The sequence below is a fragment of the Oncorhynchus tshawytscha genome, linkage group LG13 (assembly GCF_018296145.1).
Source record: "Oncorhynchus tshawytscha isolate Ot180627B linkage group LG13, Otsh_v2.0, whole genome shotgun sequence".
Classification (NCBI taxonomy): domain Eukaryota; kingdom Metazoa; phylum Chordata; class Actinopteri; order Salmoniformes; family Salmonidae; genus Oncorhynchus; species Oncorhynchus tshawytscha.
This window is the reverse complement of record NC_056441.1, coordinates 2,943,286-2,968,886: the sequence shown is the minus strand read 5'-3', so window position 1 is coordinate 2,968,886 and position 25,601 is coordinate 2,943,286. Positions and strand designations below refer to the sequence as shown.

General features: G+C 43.8%; 1 protein-coding gene across 1 annotated transcript in view; it reads left to right on the top strand.

Moving 5' to 3' along the window:
* Positions 1–25,601, top strand: part of LOC112220687 (CUB and sushi domain-containing protein 2-like) — a 927,456-nt gene that overhangs the window by 526,789 nt on the left and 375,066 nt on the right. The window contains 3 exon segments of the mRNA XM_042295064.1: positions 15,786–15,968; positions 22,252–22,442; positions 22,779–22,914. Coding sequence (XP_042150998.1) covers positions 15,786–15,968; positions 22,252–22,442; positions 22,779–22,914 — 510 coding nt within the window.

The window sequence follows — 25,601 nt, the reverse complement described above, 5'->3', positions numbered from 1 at the left end:
TGTTTGTCTCTTTTGTATTGGTCCATTAACTAATCTACTTCCTGTTGTTTGTCTCTTTTGTATTGGTCCATTAACTAATCTACTTCCTGTTGTTTGTCTCTTTTGTATTGGTCCATTAACTAATCTACTTCCTGTTGTTTGTCTCTTTTGTATTGGTCCATTAACTAATCTACTTCCTGTTGTTTGTCTCTTTTGTATTGGTCCATTAACTAATCTACTTCCTGTTGTTTGTCTCTTTTGTATTGGTCCATTAACTAATCTACTTCCTGTTGTTTGTCTCTTTTGTATTGGTCCATTAACTAATCTACTTCCTGTTGTTTGTCTCTTTTGTATTGGTCCATTAACTAATCTACTTCCTGTTGTTTGTCTCTTTTGTATTGGTCCATTAACTAATCTACTTCCTGTTGTTTGTCTCTTTTGTATTGGTCCATTAACTAATCTACTTCCTGTTGTTTGTCTCTTTTGTATTGGTCCATTAACTAATCTACTTCCTGGTGATTTCTACATACATAACATAAAACATTCACGCAAAAAAAAGTGTTTCCATTGAAAATCAATCCTCCCCCTTATTCATAATAATACAACGTTTTCTTTCTCCCCAAGACGCCCAAAGTCACTTTAAAAGAAAATCTGCAGTGCAAAAAGCAATAAAATAACTCATTATAAATCCATAGGTGGGCATAACACTGAGTTACATCCATAAGTAATGGACCTGATGAGTCCCTTAGGATGCTAATCTCCACATCGTAGACACTAAATATGTGTTTAAAAAATGATAGCCATTAAGGTGCTTTTCCTGGTACCATGGTCCTATAAAACATTTGTGAAAACGCAAATGAACCCTGGACCAGCGTGAGTCGTTGTTTCAACATCCAGGACCAGAGTACCAGGTACTGGGATGTGGCAGCGTGAGTCGTGGGTTCAACATCCAGGACCAGAGTACCAGGTACTGGGATGTGGCATTGTGAGTCGTGGGTTCAACATCCAGGACCAGAGTACCAGGTACAGGGATATGGCAGCGTGAGTCGTTGTTTCAACATCCAGAACCAGAGTACCAGGTACAGGGATGTGTCAGCGTGAGTCGTTGTTTCAACATCCAGGACCAGAGTACCAGGTACTGGGATGTGGCAGCGTGAGTCGTTGTTTCAACATCCAGGACCAGAGTACCAGGTACTGGGATGTGGCAGCGTGAGTCGATGTTTCAACTTCCAGGACCAGAGTACCAGGTACTGGGATGTGGCAGCGTGAGTCGCGGGTTCAACATCCAGGACCAGAGTACCAGGTACTGGGATGAGGCAGCATGAGTCGCGGGTTCAACATCCAGGACCAGAGTACCAGGTACTGGGATGTGGCATTGTGAGTCGTGGGTTCAACATCCAGGACCAGAGTACCAGGTACTGGGATGTGGCAGCATGAGTCGCGGGTTCAACATCCAGGACCAGAGTACCAGGTACAGGGATGGGGCAGCGTGAGTCGTTGTTTCAACATCCAGGACCAGAGTACCAGGTACAAGGATGTGGCAGCGTGAGTCGTGGGTTCAACATCCAGGACCAGATTACCAGGTACTGGGATGTGGCAGCATGAGTCGCGGGTTCAACATCCAGGACCAGAGTACCAGGTACAGGGATGGGGCAGCGTGAGTCGTTGTTTCAACATCCAGGACCAGAGTACCAGGTACTGGGATGTGGCAGCGTGAGTCGTTGTTTCAACTTCCAGGACCAGAGTACCAGGTACTGGGATGTGGCAGCATGAGTCGCGGGTTCAACATCCAGGACCAGAGTACCAGGTACTGGGATGTGGCAGCATGAGTCGCGGGTTCAACATCCAGAACCAGAGTACCAGGTACTGGGATGTGGCAGCGTGAGTCGTGGGTTCAACATCCAGGACCAGAGTACCAGGTACTGGGATGTGGCAGCATGAGTCGCGGGTTCAACATCCAGGACCAGAGTACCAGGCACTGGGATGTGGCAGCGTGAGTCCTAGGTTCAACATCCAGGACCAGAGTACCAGGTACTGGGATGTGGCAGCGTGAGTCGCAGGTTCAACATCCAGAACCAGAGTACCAGGTACTGGGATGTGGCAGCATGAGTCGTGGGTTCAACATCCAGGACCAGAGTACCAGGTACTGGGATGTGACATTGTGAGCCCTGGGTTCAACATCCAGGACCAGAGTACCAGGTACTGGGATGTGACAGCGTGAGTAGTGAGTTCAACATCCAGGACCAGAGTACCAGGTACTGGGATGTGGCAGCGTGAGTCGTGGGTTCAACATCCAGGACCAGAGTACCAGGTACTGGGATGTGACAGCGTGAGTAGTGAGTTCAACATCCAGGACCAGAGTACCAGGTACTGGGATGTGGCAGCGTGAGTCGTGGGTTCAACATCCAGGACCAGAGTACCAGGTACAAGGATGTGACAGCGTGAGTAGTGAGTTCAACATCCAGGACCAGAGTACCCGGTACTGGGATGTGGCAGCGTGAGTCGTGGGTTCAACATCCAGGACCAGAGTACCAGGTACAAGGATGTGACAGCGTGAGTAGTGAGTTCAACATCCAGGACCAGAGTACCCGGTACTGGGATGTGGCAGCGTGAGTCGTGGGTTCAACATCCAGGACCAGAGTACCAGGTACTGTGGCGTGGCAGTGGGAGTCGCATGGAAGTTTTTTTGCCCATTGTCAACAAGTTAGCTCACTTACGTCATGTAGAATGTGCATTTTGCTAATCGCACCCTGAAACGGTTATTTTTCAGACCTTGTGAAAGTAAAACATATTATGTAAAATTCTCACTAACAATTTAGGAACCTCGAACCAGGGTAACTATTTTCATATGTGAAAACACCCTAAATCACCCATGGATTATCTCTCAGTCTCCGATCCCCTGGTGCGTTTTAAAAGGTCATGAGAATCTAGCATCATTCCATGGATGGATGGATGGGCTTATTTGTCCTGTACTCTTCCTGTTCTGACGTTCCATTTTCCGATTCAGCACTGGGAGTTCTCTGGATTCCATCTATAGCAGTTCTAGAAAAACCAGGACGCGGAAGAGTGAGGGATGCATGAATAATTGGATAATGAACGGGATGAGGGGTGTGTGTGCGTGTGTGTGCGTGTGTAAAGACTAAAGAAATATGTGCCAGCGTGTGAAAGTGCACGTCAGCTCCTCGTCCCAGGCAGAAGCTGCAGAGAGAGAGAGATATAAAATAAACTGGACAAAACATCTATATTTCCATGAGATACAGGGTTGAAGGAAGGAGCATGTTTTAACAAAATAAATGAAGTCCAGTTAGAACAACTTGGATTGTTCTACCAGGACATATACAGGATACTACCCTCTACAACACTATGTCACCAGGTCATACACAGGATACTACCCTCTACAACATAACCTTCACTATGTCACCAGGACATATACAGGATACTACCCTCTACAACATAACCTTCACTATGTCACCAGGACATATACAGGACACTACCCTCTACAACATAACCTTCACTATGTCACCAGGACATATACAGGACACTACCCTCTACAACACTATATCACCAGGACATATACAGGATACTACCCTCTACAACACTATGTCACCAGGACATATACAGGATACTACCCTCTACAACATAACCTTCACTATGTCACCAGGACATATACAGGGTACTACCCTCCACAACACTATGTCACCAGGACATATACAGGATACTACCCTCTACAACACTATGTCACCAGGTCATACACAGGATACTACCCTCTACAACACTATGTCACCAGGACATATACAGGATACTACCCTCTACAACACTATGTCACCAGGACATATACAGGATACTACCCTCTACAACATAACCTTCACTATGTCACCAGGACATATACAGGGTACTACCCTCCACAACACTATGTCACCAGGACATATACAGGATACTACCCTCTACAACACTATGTCACCAGGACATATACAGGATACTACCCTCTATAACACTATGTCACCAGGACATATACAGGATGCTACCCTCCACTATGTCACCAGGACATATACAGGATACTACCCTTCACTATGTCACCAGGACATATACAGGATACTACCCTCTACAACATAACCTTCACTATGTCACCAGGACATATACAGGACACTACCCTCTACAACACTATATCACCAGGACATATACAGGATACTACCCTCTACAACACTATGTCACCAGGTCATATACAGGACACTACCCTCCACAACACTATGTCACCAGGACATATACAGGATACTACCCTCCACACCATAACCTTCACTACAAATCAACACTCCAAACATACTATCTAATTTTAGACAAAATGACCTGGAAGGATTACTACTACCAAAGATTCTTATTACCAAGTACTATACAGCACATGCTCTGGCAAACCAACAACCAGCTAAAGAAGAACAACAGAAACCTGAAAACTGATCCAACCTGGAGCGGAGTGAGTAATGTATCATCAGAAGCTACTTTTTAAAATCCAATAAGTAAATAAATCACAATTATATATTTTACTTTATAAAGACTGAATGCTAAGTTAGGCTTCCAAGCTTAATAGGACAAAATAGATCTGGCTGCAACTTCAATTACCACTGAGCCCAACAATGACAGGAAAGTTTCAGAGCCTCCCCCACCCAAATGCAGAGGCCTTTGATGCCCCCTCCCTCTGTGCAGAGGTCATTAAAATATAGTACCCCCTGGATGTAAAAAATGAGAAGGCACAGAAAGAGTTTAAAAAGAAGGAAATGGAAATTCAAAAGACACTTTCTGTTGACTTCTAATAAATGGGAAAGTAAGCAACGTAATCTTCCACACAGACCATCCCCTGGCATGGCGCTATATTAACTCTACCTCTCTACCCCTCTCTCTCTCTGGGGCGGGGTGTTACCGATGGGGGAAAACTCAGGATGTTAGACAACAAGGACTCTGAGTCAGCCAATGGGAACGTGTAGACGTCTGGAACGGTTTTGGAACAGGGCAACATCAAACTGTTCAAATCAAATCAAATTGTATTTGCCACATGCACAGAATAAAACAAGTGTAGAGCTAACAAGCACTTAACCAACAGTGCAGTTAAAGAAGACGGAAAAGAAGATGGAAAAATTTACCAAGTAGGCTAAAATAAAAAGTAATAATAAAAAGTAACACAACAAGAATAACAATAATGAGGCTTTATACCGGGGGTAATTTGTATTAATTGTTCAGCAGTCTTATGGCTTGGGGGGTAGAAGCTGTTGAGGAGCCTTTTGGTCCTAGACTTGACGCCCCAGTAGCGCTTGCCCTTCGGTAGCGGAGAAAAGTCTGAATATTTGTGGGCTTTCCTCTGACATCGCCTATTATATAGGTCCTGGATGGCAGGGAGCTTGGCCCCAGAGATGTACTGGGGCATTCGCACTACCCTCTGTAGCGCCTTACAGTCAGATGCTGAGCAGTTGCCATACCAGGCAGTGATGCAACCAGTCAGGATGCTCTCGATGGTGCAGTTGTAGAACTTTGAGGATCTGAGAACCCATGCCAAATCTTTTCAGTCTCCTGAGGGGGAAAAGGTGTTGTCGTGCCCTCTTCACAACTGTCTTGGTGTGTTTGGACCATGATAGTTTGTTGGTGATGTGAACACCAAGGACCTTGAAATTCTCGACCCGCTCCACTGTAGCCTCGTCGATGTTAATGGGGGCCATGTCCTGGCACCCACCCTGTCACTGTGGGGATGTATTTATGCACTTATTGATGAAGCCGATGACTGAGGTGCTGTATTCCTCAATGCCATTGAATGAATCCCGGAACATGTGCTATCAAAACAGTCCTGGAGCTCAGCATCTCATTCCACTTTGAGCGAGTCACTGGCACTTCCTGCTTTAATTTTTTGCTTGTAAGCAGGAATCAGGAGGATATAATTGTGGTCAGATTTGCCAAAATGGAGGGCGGGGAAGAGCTGTGTATGCATCTCTGTGTGTGGAGTAAAGGTAGATTTTCTCCCCCTGGTTGCACCTGTGATATATGCTATAACAGATTTGGTAAACTGATTTCATTTTGCCTGCGTTAAAGTCCCCCGCCACAAGGAGCGTCGCATCTGGGTGAGCATTTTCTTCTTTGCTTATGGTCTTATAGAGTTGGTTGAGAGGTCTTAGTGCCAGCTTTGCTTTTTGGTGGTAAATAGATGGCTACAAGTAATACAGATGTGAACTCTCTTGGTAGATAGTGTAGTCTACAGCTTATCATAAGGTACTCTACCTCAGGAGAGCAATACGTCGAGACTTCGTTAATATTAGACATCGCGCACCAGCTGTTATTGACAAAAATATACACACCCCCACCCCTCGTCTTACCAGAGGTCTCTGTCCTTCCGGTGCAGGAAAATCCCACCAGTTCTATATTGTCCGTTTCATCATTCAGACACGTCTCGGTGAAACATAAGATGCTCCAGTTTTTAATGTCCAATTGGTAGGATAATCTTAATAGTGAGCCAGCAATTTTATTTTCTAGCGATTGCACTTTTACAAGGAGAATGGAAGGCATTGGGAGTTTACTCACTCGCCTCCGGCTTCTCAGAAGGATGCGTCCCCTTTTCCGGGCATCTTTCTTCCGCAAAATGCGTGGCCTGTTCCAGTGAAAGTAGGATATCTCGTTGGAATCGTTTAAAGGAATACGTTTCTTCCAGTCGGTGAGTTTTCGCTTTTCTGATTTTCAGTCATAAGAGACGGTAGCAGCAACATTATGTACACAATAAGTTCAAAAATAAGTTACACAAAACGGGAAAAAATAGCAAAATTGCGTCTTGGTCTCATCGTTACGAGAAACATGACAGAATAACCCACCGTGAAAAGACCCTGGACACAGCCGGGGGAGTATCGCCGTCCTAAGGAGGAGATATTAGATGGACCCTGGACACAGCCGGGGGAGTATCGCCGTCCTAAGGAGGAGATATTAGATGGACCCTGGACACAGCCGGGGAGTATCGCCGTCCTAAGGAGGAGATATTAGATGGACCCTGGACACAGCCGGGGAGTATCGCCGTCCTAAGGAGGAGATATTAGATGGACCCTGGACACAGCCGGGGAGTATCGCCGTCCTAAGGAGGAGATATTAGATGGACCCTGGACACAGCCGGGGGAGTATCGCCGTCCTAAGGAGGAGATAGAGGCAGCGAAAGCAGAACGGCGATACTACGAGGAGAAATAGAGGAGAATAGAGGAACAGCGAAGATATGAAGGTGCACGGCTAGCACGGAAGCCCGAGAGGCAGCCCCAATATTTTTTGGGGGGGAGCACATGTGGAGATTGTGTGTGCCTCGGCAGTCCAGTATGCCCTGTTCCTCCTCCCCGCAATCGCCCTGAGGTGCGTGTCCTCAGCCCTGTACCACCAGTGCCGGCACCACACACCAGGCCTACAGTGTGCCTCCAGGGTCCAGTACGCCCTGTTCCTGCTCCTCGCACTCACTCTGAGGTGCGTGTCCCCAGCCCGGTATCACCAGTGCCGGCACCACGCACCAGGCCTACAGTCTGTAACCTCAAACGACGGGCCACAGTCCGGAACCTCCAACGACGGGCCCCAGTCCAGAACCTCCAACGACAGGCCACAGTCCGGAACCTCCAACCACGGGCCACAGTCCGGAACATCCAACGACGGGCCACAGTCCAGAATCTCCAACGACGGGCCCCAGTCAAGAACATCCTACATTGATTCACGCAGCAGGGGTCCCCAGCCCGGGGCCTATGGCGAGGATCCACAGTCCAGAGCCTCCGACGATTATTCACGGGACAGTGCTACAAGAGCGGATTCAGGGTAAAGAAGGGGGGGCGGCGTCCAGAACCAGAACCGCCACCGAGCTTAGATGCCCACCCAGACCCTCCCAAATAGGTTTAGGTTTGCGGCCGGGAGTCCGCACCTTTGGTGGGGGTACTGTCACACCCTGACCTTAGTTATCTTTGTTTTCTTTATTATTTTGGTTAGGTCAGGTGTGACGAGGTTGGTATGTGTGTTTTTCTCTTGTCTAGGTCTTTTTGTAATTCTATGGGGTTTTGGTATGCCTAGGTATATGTAGGTTTATGGTGGCGACAAACGTGACATGTGGTGTTGATGGTATCTGACATGAAATGATAAAATATACAGACCACAAATTCCAAATGGCTTTAACATCATCCTCAGCTCTTGCATCTTCCCCAATATTTGGAACCAAGGACGCAGAAATGTCCTCCGTGTACAACGTAGAACACCAAATAATGCATGCAGTGCAGAATTAGGCCTATTCCCGCTAATGATCAAAATCCAGAAAATAGACATTAAATTCTACAACCACCTAAAAGGAAGCAATTCCCAAACTTTCCTTAACAAAGACATCAGCTACAGAGAGATGAACCTGGAGAAGAGTTCACTAAGCAAGCTGGTCCTGGGGCTCTGTTCACAAACAAAAACACACCCCACAGAGTCCCAGGACAGCATCAAAACCAAATCATGAGAAAACAAAAAGACAATTTCTTGACACATTAGAAAGAATTTACAAAAACACAGAGAAAACTAGAATGCTATTTGGCCCTAAACAGAGAGTGCACAGCGGCAGAATACCTGACCACTGTGACTGACCCAACCTTAAGAAAATCTTGGACTATCTACAGACTCAGTGAGCATAGCCTTGCTATTGAGAAAGGCCGCTGTAGGCAGACATGGCTCTCAAGGGAAGACAGGCTATGTGCTCACTGCCCACAAAATGAGCTGCACTTCCTAACCTCCTGCCCAATGTATGACCATATTAGAGACACATATTTCCCTCAGATTACAAATACCCACAAAGAATTCGAAATAAAATACAATTGTGATAAACTCCCATATCTACTGGGTGAAATCGCACAGTGTGACATCACAGCAGCAAGATTTGCAGCAAGATTTGTGACCTGTTGCCATGAGAAAAGGGCAACCAGTGAAGAACAAACACCATTGTAAATACAACCCATATTCTTGTTGATTTATTTTCCCTTTTTGTAATTGAACTATTTGAACATAATATGACATTTGAAATGTATTTAATTATTTTGGAACGTTTGTGAGTGTAGTGTTTACTGTTCATTTGTACTGTTTATTTCGCTTTTGTTTATTATCTATTTCAGTTGCTTTGTCAATGAAAACATATGTTTCCCAAGCCAATAAGGCCCCTTAAATTGATATTGAATTGAGAGAAAGAGAGAGAGAGAGAAGATACTTTGTTCTGTCTGAGTTCTGTCTGGGTTCTGACTGCTTTTTGTCTGGGTTCTGATTGCTTTCTGTCTGGGTTCTGACTGCTTTCTGAATGGGTTCTGATTGCTTTCTGTCTGGGTTCTGACTGGGTTCTGGCTGTGTTCTGTCTGGGTTCTGTCTGGGTTCTGACTGGGTTCTGCCTGGGTTCTGTCTGGGTTCTGTCTGGGTTCTGACTGCGTTCTGTCCAATGGTGTAAAGTATTTTTGGGTATCTGTACTTTACTTTACTATTTATTTTTTTTAGTAATTTTACTTTTATTCCACTACATCCCTAAAGAAAATAATGTACTCCTTACATTCCCTAACACCCAAAAGTATTTGTTACATTTTGAATGCTTAGCAGGACAGGACAATGGTCTAATTCACACACTTATCAAGAGAACATCCCTGCTAGTCCCTACTGCCTCTGATCTGGTAGACTCATTAAACACAAATGCTTTGTTTGTAAATTGTGTCTGAGTGTTGAAATGTGCCCCTGGCTATCTGTAAATTTAAAAACAGTCAGTAAATTTAAAAACAAGAAAATTGTGTCATCTGGTTTAATTAATATAAGCCATTCTAAATTATTTATACTTTTACTTTTGATATCTAAGTACATTTAAAACCATATACTTTTAGACTTTTACTCAAGTAGTATTTTACTGGGTGACTTTCACTTTCACTTCAGTCATTTTCTTGACAATTTTGTATTTTTTTCTACCACTGGTTCTGTCTGTGTTCTGTCTGTGTTGTGATTGGGTTCTGACTGGGTTCTGACTGCGTTCTGTCTGGGTTCTGACTGGGATCTGTCTGGGTTCTGACTGGGTCCTGACTGGGTTCTGACTGAGATCTGACTGGGTTCTGACTGGGATCTGTCTGGGTTCTGTCTGGGTTCTGTCTGGGTTCTGTCTGGGATCATTTAAAACCAAATACTTTTAGACTTTTAAGACTGCTTTCTGTCTGTGTTCTATTTGTGTTCTGTCTGGGATCTGACTGGGTTCTGAATGGGATCTGACTGGGATCTGATAATGTTCTGACTGGGATCTGTCTGGGTTCTGTCTGGGTTCTGACTGGGATCTGTCTGGGTTCTGACTGGGTCCTGACTGGGTTCTGACTGAGATCTGACTGGGTTCTGACTGGGATCTGTCTGGGTTCTGTCTGGGTTCTGTCTGGGATCATTTAAAACCAAATACTTTTAGACTTTTAAGACTGCTTTCTGTCTGTGTTCTATTTGTGTTCTGTCTGGGATCTGACTGGGTTCTGACTGGGTTCTGACTGGGATCTGACTGGGATCTGATAATGTCCTGACTGGGAACTGACAGGGTTCTGACTGGGATCTGACTGGGTTTTGTCTGGGTTCTGACTGGGATCTGATAATGTTCTGACTGGGTTCTGACTGGGAACTGACTGGGTTCTGACTGGGATCTGACTGGGATCTGACTGGGATCTGATAATGTTCTGACTGGGAACTGACAGGGTTCTGACTGGGATCTGACTGGGTTTTGTCTGGGTTCTGACTGGGATCTGACTGGGTTTTGTCTGGGTTCTGACTGGGATCTGTCTGAGTTCTGTCTGGGTTCTGTCTGTGTTCTATTTGTGTTCTGTCTGGGATCTGACTGGGTTCTGACTGGGATCTGACTGGGATCTGACTGGGATCTGATAATGTTCTGACTGGGAACTGACAGGGTTCTGACTGGGATCTGACTGGGTTTTGTCTGGGATCTGACTGGGTTTTGTCTGGGTTCTGACTGGGATCTGTCTGAGTTCTGTCTGGGTTCTGTCTGGGATCATTTAAAACCAAATACTTTTAGACTTTTAAGACTGCTTTCTGTCTGGGTTCTGTCTGTGTTCTATTTGTGTTCTGTCTGGGATCTGACTGGGTTCTGACTGGGATCTGACTGGGATCTGATAATGTTCTGACTGGGAACTGACAGGGTTCTGACTGGGATCTGACTGGGTTTTGTCTGGGTTCTGACTGGGATCTCTGACTGAGTTCTGTCTGGGTTCTGACTGGGATCTATCTGGGTTCTGTCTGGGTTCTGTCTGGGATCATTTAAAACCAAATACTTTTAGACTTTTAAGACTGCTTTCTGTCTGTGTTCATTTGTGTTCTGTCTGGGATCTGACTGGGTTCTGAATGGGATCTGACTGGGATCTGATAATGTTCTGACTGGGCTCTGACTGGGAACGGACTGGGTTCTGTCTGTGTTCTGGCTGGGTTGTGATTGGGTTCTGACTGCGTTCTGTCTGGGTTCTGACTGGGATCTGTCTGGGTTCTGACTGGGTCCTGACTGGGTTCTGTCTGAGATCTGACTCGGTTCTGACTGGGATCTGTCTGGGTTCTGTCTGGGTTCTGTCTGGGATAATTTAAAACCAAATACTTTTTGACTTTTAAGACTGCTTTCTGTCTGGGTTCTGTCTGTGTTCTATTTGTGTTCTGTCTGGGTTCTGAATGGGATCTGACTGGGATCTGACTGGGTTCTGAATGGGATCTGACTGGGATCTGATAATGTTCTGACTGGGTTCTGACTGGGAACTGACTGGGTTCTGACTGGGTTCTGACTGGGATCTGATAATGTTCTGACTGGGTTCTGACTGGGAACTGACTGGGTTCTGACTGGGATCTGACTGGGATCTGACTGGGATCTGATAATGTTCTGACTGGGAACTGACAGGGTTCTGACTGGGATCTGACTGGGTTTTGTCTGGGTTCTGACTGGGATCTGACTGGGTTTTGTCTGGGTTCTGACTGGGATCTGTCTGAGTTCTGTCTGGGTTCTGTCTGTGTTCTATTTGTGTTCTGTCTGGGATCTGACTGGGTTCTGACTGGGATCTGACTGGGATCTGACTGGGATCTGATAATGTTCTGACTGGGAACTGACAGGGTTCTGACTGGGATCTGACTGGGTTTTGTCTGGGATCTGACTGGGTTTTGTCTGGGTTCTGACTGGGATCTGTCTGAGTTCTGTCTGGGTTCTGTCTGGGATCATTTAAAACCAAATACTTTTAGACTTTTAAGACTGCTTTCTGTCTGGGTTCTGTCTGTGTTCTATTTGTGTTCTGTCTGGGATCTGACTGGGTTCTGACTGGGATCTGACTGGGATCTGATAATGTTCTGACTGGGAACTGACAGGGTTCTGACTGGGATCTGACTGGGTTTTGTCTGGGTTCTGACTGGGATCTGACTGAGTTCTGTCTGGGTTCTGACTGGGATCTATCTGGGTTCTGTCTGGGTTCTGTCTGGGATCATTTAAAACCAAATACTTTTAGACTTTTAAGACTGCTTTCTGTCTGTGTTCATTTGTGTTCTGTCTGGGATCTGACTGGGTTCTGAATGGGATCTGACTGGGATCTGATAATGTTCTGACTGGGCTCTGACTGGGAACGGACTGGGTTCTGTCTGTGTTCTGGCTGGGTTGTGATTGGGTTCTGACTGCGTTCTGTCTGGGTTCTGACTGGGATCTGTCTGGGTTCTGACTGGGTCCTGACTGGGTTCTGTCTGAGATCTGACTGGGTTCTGACTGGGATCTGTCTGGGTTCTGTCTGGGTTCTGTCTGGGTTCTGTCTGGGATGATTTAAAACCAAATACTTTTTGACTTTTAAGACTGCTTTCTGTCTGGGTTCTGTCTGTGTTCTATTTGTGTTCTGTCTGGGTTCTGAATGGGATCTGACTGGGATCTGACTGGGTTCTGAATGGGATCTGACTGGGATCTGATAATGTTCTGACTGGGTTCTGACTGGGAACTGACTGGGTTCTGACTGGGTTCTGACTGGGATCTGACTGGGATCTGATAATGTTCTGACTGGGAACTGACAGGGTTCTGACTGGGATCTGACTGGGTTTTGTCTGGGTTCTAACTGGGATCTGACTGGGTTTTGTCTGGGAACTGACTTGGATTCTGACTGGGATCTGACTGGGTTTTGTCTGGGTTCTGACTGGGTTCTGTCTGGGTCATCCAGTTCCTTGTATAGAGCATTGAGCACTCTAAATAGTTTGAGACAGCACTTAAAAAACTCTCTGGGTTAGGTGGGACGGTAGCATCCCACCTGGCCAACATCCAGTGAAATTGAAAAATACTAAATTCAAATATTTGACATTCTTGAAAATATAAGTGTTGTACATCAAAATAATAAATATTATTATTATTAAAATACTAGCCATTGAAAATAGTGGTAAACTGATTTTTTTGTTTTGGTGGGTGGTTTGTCCTCAAGGTTTCGCCTGCCATATCAGTTCTGTTATACTCACAGGCATTATTTTAACAGTTTTGGAGACTTCAGAGTGTTTTCTAAAATATCCATATCCTAGCTTCTGGGCCTGAGTAACAGGCAGTTTACTTCGGGCACGCTTTTCATCTAGATGTCAAAATTCTGCACCCTACCCTAGAGAAGTTAGAATAAACAACACCTGTTTGTAATGTTATCACCCAACAGGGCCGATCATAGGTACACCATTTTGGCCAACCTAACTATACTCAACCATGTTAGCCAACCCTTCTCTACTCTAACATGTCAGCCAACCTAACTATACTCTACCATGTTAGCCAACCCTTCTCTACTCTACCACGTTAGCAAAGCCTTCTCTACTCTACCATGTTAGCCAACCCTTCTCTACTCTACCACGTTAGCAAAGCCTTCTCTACTCTACCATGTTAGCCAACCCTTCTCTACTCTACCACGTTAGCAAAGCCTTCTCTACTCTACAACGTTAGCCAACCCTTCTCTACTCTACCATGATAGCCAACCCTTCTCTACTCTACCATGATAGCCAACCCTTCTCTACTCTACAATGATAGCCAACCCTTCTCTACTCTACCATGTTAGCCAACCTAACTATACTCTACCATGTTAGCCAACCCTTCTCTACTCTACCATGTTAGTCAACCCTTCTCTACTCTACAACGTTAGCCAACCATTCTCTACTCTACCACAATAGCCAACCCTTCTCTACTCTACCATGTTAGCCAATCTAACTATACTCTACCATGATATCCAACCTACCCATACTCTACCATGTTAGCCAACCTAACACTACTCTACCATGTTAGCCAACCTAACACTTCCTCTACCATGTTAGCCAACCTAACACTTCCTCTACCATGTTAGCCAACCTAACTCGACTCTACCATGTTAGCCAACCTAACACTACTCTACCATGTTAGCGGCCCTTCTCTACTCTACAAATTTAGCCAACCCTTCTCTACTCTAACATGTTAGCCAACCTAACTATACTCCACCATGTTAGCCAGCCCTTCTCTACTCTACCATGTTAGCCAACCTAACACTACTCTACCATGTTAGCCAACCTAACACTACTCTACCATGTTAGCCAACCTAACACTACTCTACCATGTTAGCCAACCTAACACTACTCTAACATGTTAGCCAACCTAACTATACTCCACCATGTTAGCGGCCCTTCTCTACTCTACAATGTTAGCCAACCTAACACTACTCTACCATGTTAGCCAACCTAACACTACTCTACCATGTTAGCCAACCTAACACTACTCTACCATGTTAGCCAACCTAACACTACTCTACCATGTTAGCCAACCTAACTATACTCTACCATGTTAGCCTGCTCTTCTCTGCTCTACAATGTTAGCCAACCCTTCTCTACTCTACCGTGTTAGCCAACCTAACACTACTCTACCATGTTAGCCAACCTAACTCGACTCTACCATGTTAGCCAACCTAACACTACTCTACCATGTTAGCCAACCTAACTCTACTCTACCATGTTAGCCAACCTAACAATACTCTACCATGTTAGCCAATCCAACTCTATTCTACCATGTTAGCCAACCTAACACTACTCTACCATGTTAGCCAACCTAACAATACTCTACCATGTTAGCCAATCCAACTCTATTCTACCATGTTAGCCAACCTAACACTACTCTACCATGTTAGCCAACCTAACAATACTCTACCATGTAAGCCAATCCAACTATATTCTACCATGTTAGCCAAACTAACTCTATTCCACCATGTAAGCCAAACTAACTCTATTCCACCATGTTAGCCAACCTACTCTAACCTACACATCACGGGGTTACATGGTTTCTTTACATGATATTGCATCACACAGGCACACTTGACATTATAATCTGATATTATAATCTGATATTATAACATTATATTATAATCTGATATGATAATCTGATATTATAATCTGATATTATAACATTATATTATAATCTGATATGATAATCTGATATGATAATCTGATATTATAACATTATATTATAATCTGATATGATAATCTGATATGATAATCTGATATTATAACATTATATTATAATCTGATATGATAATCTGATATGATAATCTGATATTATAACATGATATTTTAATATCATATGTTTATCTGAGAATATAATCTGATATTATAATCTGATATTATAACATGATATAATAATCTAATATTATAATCTGTGCTGTGTGATTGCAAAATAGATGGCAATCTAGGTCTAGGACAATAAAGGTGAAATGTTGAAAGTTTCCCTGGAAAGCCAACATTTATTTTATCCAACTATTTTACCTGTCAATCTATGTGTCTCTTCCCTTCAGAGATTGACCAGGGCAGCTGTGGCGACCCAGGGATACCGGCCTACGGCAAGCGGGAGGGGACAGGTTTCCGCCACGGGGACAGGCTGCACTTTGAGTGTCTCCCTGCCTTTGAGTTGGTGGGGAAGAAGAACATCACCTGCCAGAAGAACAACCAGTGGTCAGCCAAGAAACCCAGCTGTGTCTGTAAGCAGTGATCTGTCTCCTATACAACACATCATCTTTGTTAACCCAGCTGTGTCTGTAAGCAGTGATATGTCTCCTATACAACACATCATCTTTGTTAACCCAGCTGTGTCTGTAAGCAGTGATATGTCTCCTATACAACACATCCTCTTTGTTAACCCAGCTGTGTCTGTAAGCAGTGATCTGTCTCCTATACAACACATCATCTTTGCTAACCCAACTGTGTCTGTAAGCAGTGATATGTCTCCTATACAACACATAATGTATGCTAGCCCTGCTGTCTGAAAGCAGTGATATGTCTCCTATACAACACATAATCTTTGCTAACCCAGCTGTGTCTGTAGGCAGTGATATACCTCCTATACAACACATTGTCTTTGCTAGCCCAGCTGTCTGTGAGTTACAAGACTCCTTTGCTAACCTAACTCACAGTTGACTTAGCGATGGCTTAGCATCAAGTATCCAACCCCAAATCCTTGCTACGCTCACAACTCTCTGCTGTTTTATTGTCATGCTAAAAGTGTTTATTTGGGTTTGTCTGTTGGGTGATGCCTGTGATTAGATGCTACTGTTTAGAGATGCCACTGTTTTTTGTCCTCCACGTTATCTTATCAATAATGGAAACCTTATCTCTCTCGCTCTCTCTCCTACCCTTCTATTTGTATTTCTTAGTTTTAATTAGTTAACAAGCCCTCCTATTGTATCCAAATCCACAGCCTCTGCTCAGTAAAGCAGGGGGATAATGTGGCTGCTCGCACACAGTCACGCTGTGCCTCACAACGCACGAGCAGAGTCAATGTGCTGACTGTTAGCTGCGTGTTCCCGTTAGATTTGTCCTTCCCTACTCTACCATTACCATCCTCATACAAGTGAATGACACCAGCACCAATATGATGTATGGTAACCTCATTAGTTTGTTCAGGAACAACAAAATAAAGATGCCAGAAAAGAGATCTGCATATTGTATTGAACAGACAGTCAGTCCCTTCAGTGAAACAAGCAGAGTCCGGGCAACAAACTCTCATTTTAACTCTTCAAACACATTTAATAGAACAGGAAGGGACAAACTGGGAAGTGTTGGAGTAAGAGGACTCAATGGTTAAACACTCTTTATTTAAAAAATAATTATTTCACCTTTATTTAACCAGGTAGGCTAGTTGAGAACACCTTTATTTAACCAGGTAGGCCAGTTGAGAACACCTTTATTTAACCAGGTAGGCTAGTTGAGAACATCTTTATTTAACCAGGTAGGCTAGTTGAGAACACCTTTATTTAACCAGGTAGGCCAGTTGAGAACACCTTTATTTAACCAGGTAGGCTAGTTGAGAACACCTTTATTTAACCAGGTAGGCTAGTTGAGAACACCTTTATTTAACCAGGTAGGCCAGTTGAGAACATCTTTATTTAACCAGGTAGGCCAGTTGAGAACACCTTTATTTAACCAGGTAGGCCAGTTGAGAACACCTTTATTTAACCAGGTAGGCCAGTTGAGAACACCTTTATTTAACCAGGTAGGCCAGTTGAGAACACCTTTATTTAACCAGGTAGGCTAGTTGAGAACACCTTTATTTAACCAGGTAGGCTAGTTGAGAACACCTTTATTTAACCAGGTTTTGAAGGCCACCTTTATTTAACCAGGTAGGCCAGTTGAGAACACCTTTATTTAACCAGGTAGGCCAGTTGAGAACACCTTTATTTAACCAGGTAGGCTAGTTGAGAACACCTTTATTTAACCAGGTAGGCTAGTTGAGAACACCTTTATTTAACCAGGTAGGCCAGTTGAGAACACCTTTATTTATTTGAGAACACCTTTATTTAACCAGGTAGGCTAGTTGAGAACACCTTTATTTAACCAGGTAGGCCAGTTGAGAACACCTTTATTTAACCAGGTAGGCCAGTTGAGAACACCTTTATTTAACCAGGTAGGCCAGTTGAGAACAAGTTCTCATTCACAACGGTGACCTGGCCAAGATAAAGCAAAGCAGTGCGACACAAACAACAACACAGAGTTACACATGGAACAAACAAACGTACAGTCAATAACACAATAGAAAAGTCTATATACAGTGTGTGCAAATGTAGATGATTAGGGAGGTAAGGCAATAAATAGGCATAGTGGTGACATAATTACGATTTAGCATTAACACTGGAGTGATAGATGTGCAGATGATATTGTGCTTGTGGAGATACTGGAGTGCAAAGGAGCAAAAATAAATAAATACATTGGGATGAAGTAGTTGGATGGGCTATTTACAGATGGGCTATATTACAGATGGGCTATGAACAGGTGCAGTGATCTATGAGCTGCTCTGACAGCTGATGCTTAAAGATAGTGAGGGAGATATAAGTCTCCAACTTCAGTGATTTATGCGATTTGTTCCAGGCAGCAGAGAACTGGAAGGAAAGGCAGCCAATAGATGTATTGGCTTTGGGGATGACTAGTGAAATATACCTGCTGGAGCGCGTGCTACGGGTGGGTGCTGTTATCGTGACCAGTGAGCTGAGATAATGAGGGGCTTGACCTAACAAAGACTTTTAGATGACCTGGAGATGACCTGGAGCCAGTGGGTTTGGCGATGAATATGTAGCGAAGGCCAGCCAACAAGAGCATACAGGCCGCAGTGGTGGGTACTATATGGGGCTTTGGTGACAAAACAGATGGCACTGTGATAAACTGCATCCGATTTGCTGAGTAGAGTGTTGGAGGCTATTTTGTAAATGACATCGCCGAAGTCGAGGATCGGTAGGATGGTCAGTTTTACGAGGGTATGTTTGGCAGCATGTGTGAAGGATGCTTTGTTTGCGATATAGGAAGCCAATTCTAGATTTAACTTTGGATTGGAGATGTTTAATATGAGTCATATTCTAAGTCAGAACCGTCCAGAGTAGTGATGCTAGACGGGCGGGTGGGTGCAGGCAGCGATCGGTTGAAGAGCATGCATTTAGTTTTACTAGCATTTAAGAGCAGTTGGAGGCCACGGAAGGAGTGTTGTATGGCATTGACGCTCGTCTGGAGGTTAGTTTAAACTTCTAGCAGGACAACTTCCTGTTAACACTCACACTTCCTGTTAACACTCACACTTCCTTTTAACACTCACACTTCCTGTTAACACTCACACTTCCTGTTAACACTCACATTTCCTGTTAACACTCACACTTCCTGTTAACCCTCACACTTCCTGTTAACACTCACACTTCCTGTTAACACTCACACTTCCTGTCTTTACTGGACTATGTGGTTTATTTCTTTATTATCTTTTGATCCTGAATCACTTTATTTACACTTAGCAATGCAGCCGAGTGTGTAGAAATCTCTTTGGTTAACAGATGGAATCATTGGTTTTAGTTTCAGCTAACAAAAATCACGTCATTGTCATCATTACCTGTGGAAATAGTGTCAAGTCCAGTTTTATTTAAAGTGCTTTGTTTAAAGATAAAATGCTTTCAGAATGTCTTCATAATTCCACATTCTGTGTTACAGCCTGAATTCAAAATGGATGAAATATATATTTTTTCTATATTTTTTTTTCTATAATTCTCACCCATCTACACACAATACCCCATAGTGACAAAGTGAAACAACTCTTATTGAAAAAAGAAATACAGATACAGTAAGACCTCATTTAAAGTCAAAACATGTTTGAATCATCTTTGGCAGTGATTACAGCTGTGAGTCTTTCTGGGTAAGTCTCTATGAGCTTTTGGACACCTGGACACAACATATATGTTTCAAGCTCTGTCAAGTTGGTTGTTGATCATTGCTAGAATGCCATTTTCAAGGTTGCCATAGATTTTCCAAGTGAATAGAAGTCGAAACTGTAACAAGGAATATTCAATGTCGTTTTGGCTACTCCAGTGTATATTTGTCATTTTGTTTTTATCCTGCTGAAAGGTGAATCTGTCTCCCAGTGTCTGTTGGAAAGCAGACTGAACCAGGTTTTCCTCTAGGATTTTGCTTGCGCTCGGCTCTATTCCATTTATTTTTTATCTGGAAAAACTCCCAAGTCCTTGCCAAATACAGACATACCCATAACATGATGCAGCCACTACCATGCTTGAAGAGTGGTAGTCAGTGATATATTTTGTTGGATTTTCCCCAAACGTAATGATTCGTATTCAGTATGTTCGTAGTGACTGGGTGCATTGGTACACCATCCAAAGTGTACAGTGGCTTGTGAGAGTATTCACCCCCCTTGGCATTTTTCCTATTTTGTTGCCTTACAACCTGGAATTAAAATAGATTTTTTGGGGGGGGTTTGTATCATTTGATTTATAAAACATGCCTTCCACTTTGAAGATGCTAAATATGTTTTATTGTGAAACAACAAGAAATAAGACAAAAAAAACAGAAAACTTGAGCGTAACTATTAACTATTCAAACCCCCCTAAGTCAATACTTTGTAGAGCCACCTTTGCAGTAATTACAGCTATAACTCTCTTGGGGTATGTCTCTATAAGCTTGGCACATCTAGCCACTGGGGTTTTTGCCCATTCTTCAAGGCAAAACTGCCCCAGCTCCTTCACGTTGGATGGGTTCCGCTGGTGTACAGCAATCTTTAAGTCATACCACAGATTCTCAATTGGATTGAGGTCTGGGCTTTGACATAGGCCATTCTAAGACATGTACATGTTAACCCTTAAACCACTCGAGTGTTGCTTTATAAGTATGCTTAGGGTCATTGTTCTGCTGGAAGGTGAACCTCCGTCCCAGTCTCAAATCTCTGTAAGACTGAAACAGGTTTCCCGCAAGAATTTCCTTGTATTTAGCGCCATCCATCATTCCTTCAATTGTGACCAGTTTTCCAGTCCCTGCTGATGAAAAACATCTCTACAGCATGATGTTGCCACCACCATGCTTCACTGTGATGATATTCTCGGGGTGATGAGAGGAGTTTGGTTTGCGCCAGAGATAGTATTTTCCTTGATGACCAAAAGCTTAATTTTAGTCTCATCTGACCAGAGTACCTTCTCCAACATGCCTTTTGGTGAAGACCAAACGTGTTTGCTTATTTTGTTCTTTAAGCAATGGCTTTTTTTTCTGTCCAGTCTCCCGTAAAGCCCAGCTCTGTGGAGTGTACAGCTTAAAGTGGTCCTATGGACAGATACTCCAATCTCTGCTGTAGAGCTTTGCAGCTCCTTCAGGGTTATCTTTGGTCTCTTTGTTGCCTCTCTGATTAATGCCCTCCTTGCCTGGTCTGTGAGTTTTAGTGGGCGGCCCTCTCTTGGCAGGTTTGTTGTGGTGCCATATTCTTTCCATTTTGTAAATAATGAATTTAATGGTGCTCTGTGGGATGTTCAAAGTTTCTGATATTTTTTATAACTCAACCCTGATCTATACTTCTCCACAACTTTGTCCCTGACCTGTTTAGAGAGCTCCTTGGCCTTCATGGTGCCGCTTGCTTAATGGTGTTGCAGACTCTGGGTCCTTTCAGAACAGGTGTATATATACTGAGATCATGTGACAGATCATGAGACATTTAGATTGCAGACAGGTGGACTTTATTTAGCTAATCATGTGACTTCTGAAGGTAATTGGCACCAGACTTGCACACTTTTCTTTTTCTTTTTAGAATAGTTTTTAAAGAAGTTATTTTTTTCATTTCACTTCACCAATTTGGACTATTTTGTGTTTGTCCATTACATGAAATCGAAATAAAAATCAATTTAAATTACAGGTTGTAATAATAGGAAAAATGCCAAGGGGGATTAATAGTTTTGCAAGACAATGTAATTAATATCTTCACCTCAAAGGGATATTCAATGTCTGCTTTTTTTTTTTTACCCATCTACCAATAGGTGTCCTTCTTTGCAAAGCATTTGGAAAACCTCCCTGGTCTTTGTGGTTGAATCTGTGCTTGAAATGTACTGCTCTGATCTCCTTACAGATAATTGAATGTACTGTGTGTGGAACAGAGATGAATCACGTTAAATGCTAATATTGCACACAGAGTCAATGCAATTTATTATGTGACTTGTTAAGCAAATTTTCACCCCTGAACTTAGTTAGGCCATAACAAAGGGGATTTTCATGACATTTTTAGTTGTTGTTTAATAATGATAAAACACTTTGATATTATAGGTATCATATTATATATTAGATATTATAGGTATTGTGGCCAGTGACACAAAATCTCAATTGTATCCATTTCAAATCCAGGCTGTAACACAACATTATGTGGGAAAAACCCAAGTGGTGTGAATACATTCTGAAGGCACAGTTATGTAATGTTCTTACTCTCTCTTTCTATCACCCCCCCCTCATACCCGCTCTTCCTTCCTCCAGTCTCGTGCTTCTTCAACTTCACAACCCCCTCTGGGGTGCTGCTGTCCCCAAACTACCCCCAGGAATATGGAAACAATATGCACTGTGTGTGGCTCATCATCACCAAGCCAGAGAGTAGGATTAACCTGGCCTTCAATGACCTCAGCATGGAGAAGCAGTTTGACTTCCTCAGCGTCAAAGACGGTGGCAAGGTTAGGGGTTTGTTTGTTTGTTTGTTTCAATCGAAAAAAAGAACAAGTAAATATTTATACAAAGTAAGTCAGGGGCGACGGTTGTCAGTTATGACGGTGACCGGGGGGGTAAAATCAATGATTGATTGATATTATTCTGATTCATTATTTCACTCTTTAGCTTGTTCCAGTCCCTTTAATAGGAGGAGATTCATCTATCTGTCCATCTCCATCTCTGTCTCATCTCGCTATTTCTCTCTCTCTCTCTCTCTCTCTCTCTCTCTCTGTCTCACTCTCTCTCTCTCACTCTATTCATCTCACTCTATGTCTCTCTCTCTGTCTCTCTCTCTACCCCAGGCTGAGTCTCCCATCCTGGGTACGTTCTCTGGTGACGTGCTGCCAGCTCCCATCACCACCAGCGCCCACGTGGCACGTCTAGAGTTCCTGACCGACCACACCTACACTGACCGGGGGTTCAACATCACCTTCACCAGTGAGTGGGTGCGAGGGGTTAAAACAACACCACCATGTCTATCAGTGTGAATACTTTTGTCTTTGACGTGTCTGTTTCTGTCTGCATTATTGTGTGTGTGTGTGTGTGTGTGTGTGTGTGTGTGTGTGTGTGTGTGTGTGTGTGTGTGTGTGTGTGTGTGTGTGTGTGTGTGTGTGTGTGTGTGTGTGTGTGTGTGTGTGTGTGTGTGTGTGTGTGTGTGTGAGGGTCTGTGTGTGTGTGTGTGTGTGTGTGTGTGTGTGTGTGTGTGTGTGTGTGTGTGTGTGTATGTGTATGTGTGTGTGTGTGTGTGTGTGTGTGTGTGTGTGTCTCTGTGTGTGTGTGTGTGTGTGTGTGTGTGTGTCTGTACGTGTGTGTGTGTGTGTGTCAGTCTCTGTGCGTATGTATGTCTTGGTAATGAGATAGCTCCCAGGAATCACCCTCGCTCCTCTGTCTGTCTCACAAACAGTTTTTTCTTCTCCCCAACGGCACCCTTCCTTCAGTCTCCAGATTGGCTCCACTTTCAACCTAGCTGGGATACAAAACTAGAAAAAGACTCCATTTCTAAAAAAAAACTCAGACATTTTCCTCATTAAATGATCTAGTTCCAGACTGTTCTGATGTAAATGTAGAGTTTTGTATTGAGATAAGGGGAGGGTAACATACCTTTATCATAGGTCTAGTGTTAAAGACAATTTCAAATTAATCCAGGCATGATTTGCATATATTGAATATATATATATATATATATATATATATTATTTTTTTGTGCAAATAATTGATCCTCAAGACAGACCCACTATGGCTGCAGATTTGGTCATACAGATGTTTGTGACTTATATTAGACAATTTAACATTAACGGTCTTCAGGTTTTAGGGGCAGGGTTTAGGGGAGGAGTTATTCCATCAGTCAAATTAATTAAGCAGCTGCCAAACTGGTGGTGTGTGTGTGTGTGTGTGTGTGTGTGTGTGTGTGTGTGTGTGTGTGTGTGTGTGTGTGTGTGTGTCTGTGTGTCTGTACGTGTGTGTGTGTGTACGTGAGTGGCTGTGATTATTGTCAGTTTAATCAATCAGATGTTAAGTGATAAATTAGGTTCATAGTCTGGGTGGAGAGAACACTGAGGAGGAATTACCCCTGTGGCTTGTCGATGGAGGCGGAGTCTGGGTGGAGAGAACACTGACCACCAGACCAGGTAGACTGGGGACAGGTAGACTGGGGACAGACAGGAGTCACCAGACCAGGTAGACTGGGGACAGGTAGACTGGGGACAGGCAGGAGTCATCAAACCAGGTAGACTGGGGACAGGCAGGAGTCATCAAACCAGGTAGACTGGGGACAGGTAGACTGGGGACAGGTAGACTGGGGACAGGCAGGAGTCACCAGACCAGGTAGACTGGGGACAGGCAGGAGTCACCAAACCAGGTAGACTGGGGACAGGCAGGAGTCACCAAACCAGGTAGACTGGGGACAGGCAATAGTCATCAGACCAGGTAGACTGGGGACAGGCAAGAGTCATCAAACCAGGTAGACTGGGGACAGACAGGAGTCATCAAACCAGGTAGACTGGGGACAGGCAATAGTCATCAGACCAGGTAGACTGGGGACAGGCAGGAGTCATCAAACCAGGTAGACTGGGGACAGGCAGGAGTCATCAAACCAGGTAGACTGGGGACAGGTAGACTGGGGACAGGCAGGAGTCATCAGATCAGGTGGTCCTGAGGGATGGTCTAGGGATCACAGAGAGCCCAGGGCTCTATATCACCAGATGATTCCATGACCCATCATGTTAGCCAGGTGTGTTTAGGGGGTGATTACGGCCATCTATAGTATTTCATTAACTTGAGTACATGTCTAGACACTAATGACACATCTACTTAGCTAGATGTGTCTGGGGGGTTGTTATATCATTTCTTTCACACCCATCAATTGGTAAGCATCATCTATTATGAACATTTTAACATCTTGGCCATGTTCTGTTATAATCTCCACCCGGCACAGCCAGAAGAGGACTGGCCACCCCTCATAGCCTGGTTCCTCTCTAGGTTTCTTCCTAGGTTTTGGCCTTTCTGGGGAGTTTTTCCTAGCTACCGTGCTTCTACCCCTGCAGTCTCAGTGCTATGATGGGGTCAAAAATCAGACTGAAGCATTTCATTATGTGTCTTCAGGAAGGCAGTGAGTTGCTGTGCAACAGCTTGTTACATGTTATTATTTTTTAGGAATTGGATATTCGGCCAATAGTTTTTGTTTTATTTTCCAGGTCAAGGTTTGGCTTTTGCAAGAGAGGCTTTTAATAATGCCACTTTTAGTGAGTTTGGTTCACATCCGACGGGAGACATTTACAGGAAGCACAGGAAGCAGCTCTTTCAGTAGTTTAGTTGGAATAGGGTCCAGTATGCAGCTTGAAGGTGTAGAGGCCAAGACTATTTTAGTGAAAGTGTTGAGAGATAACAGGATAAAAAAAAAACTTGAGTGGCTTCATTGATCTTAGGTCCTGTTCTGTGCAGACTCAGGACAACTGAGCTTTGAAGAAATATACGCAGATTCAAAGAGGAGTCCATAAAATGATTTCTAATGATCGTGATCTATTCGTCAAAGTTAATGACTTCATCATTGCTGAAGTGAAAGCCTCACTTGGGGAACGTTGATTTTTAGTGATTCTCCTCAATCAGGTTGTAAAAGTAAGGTTGAT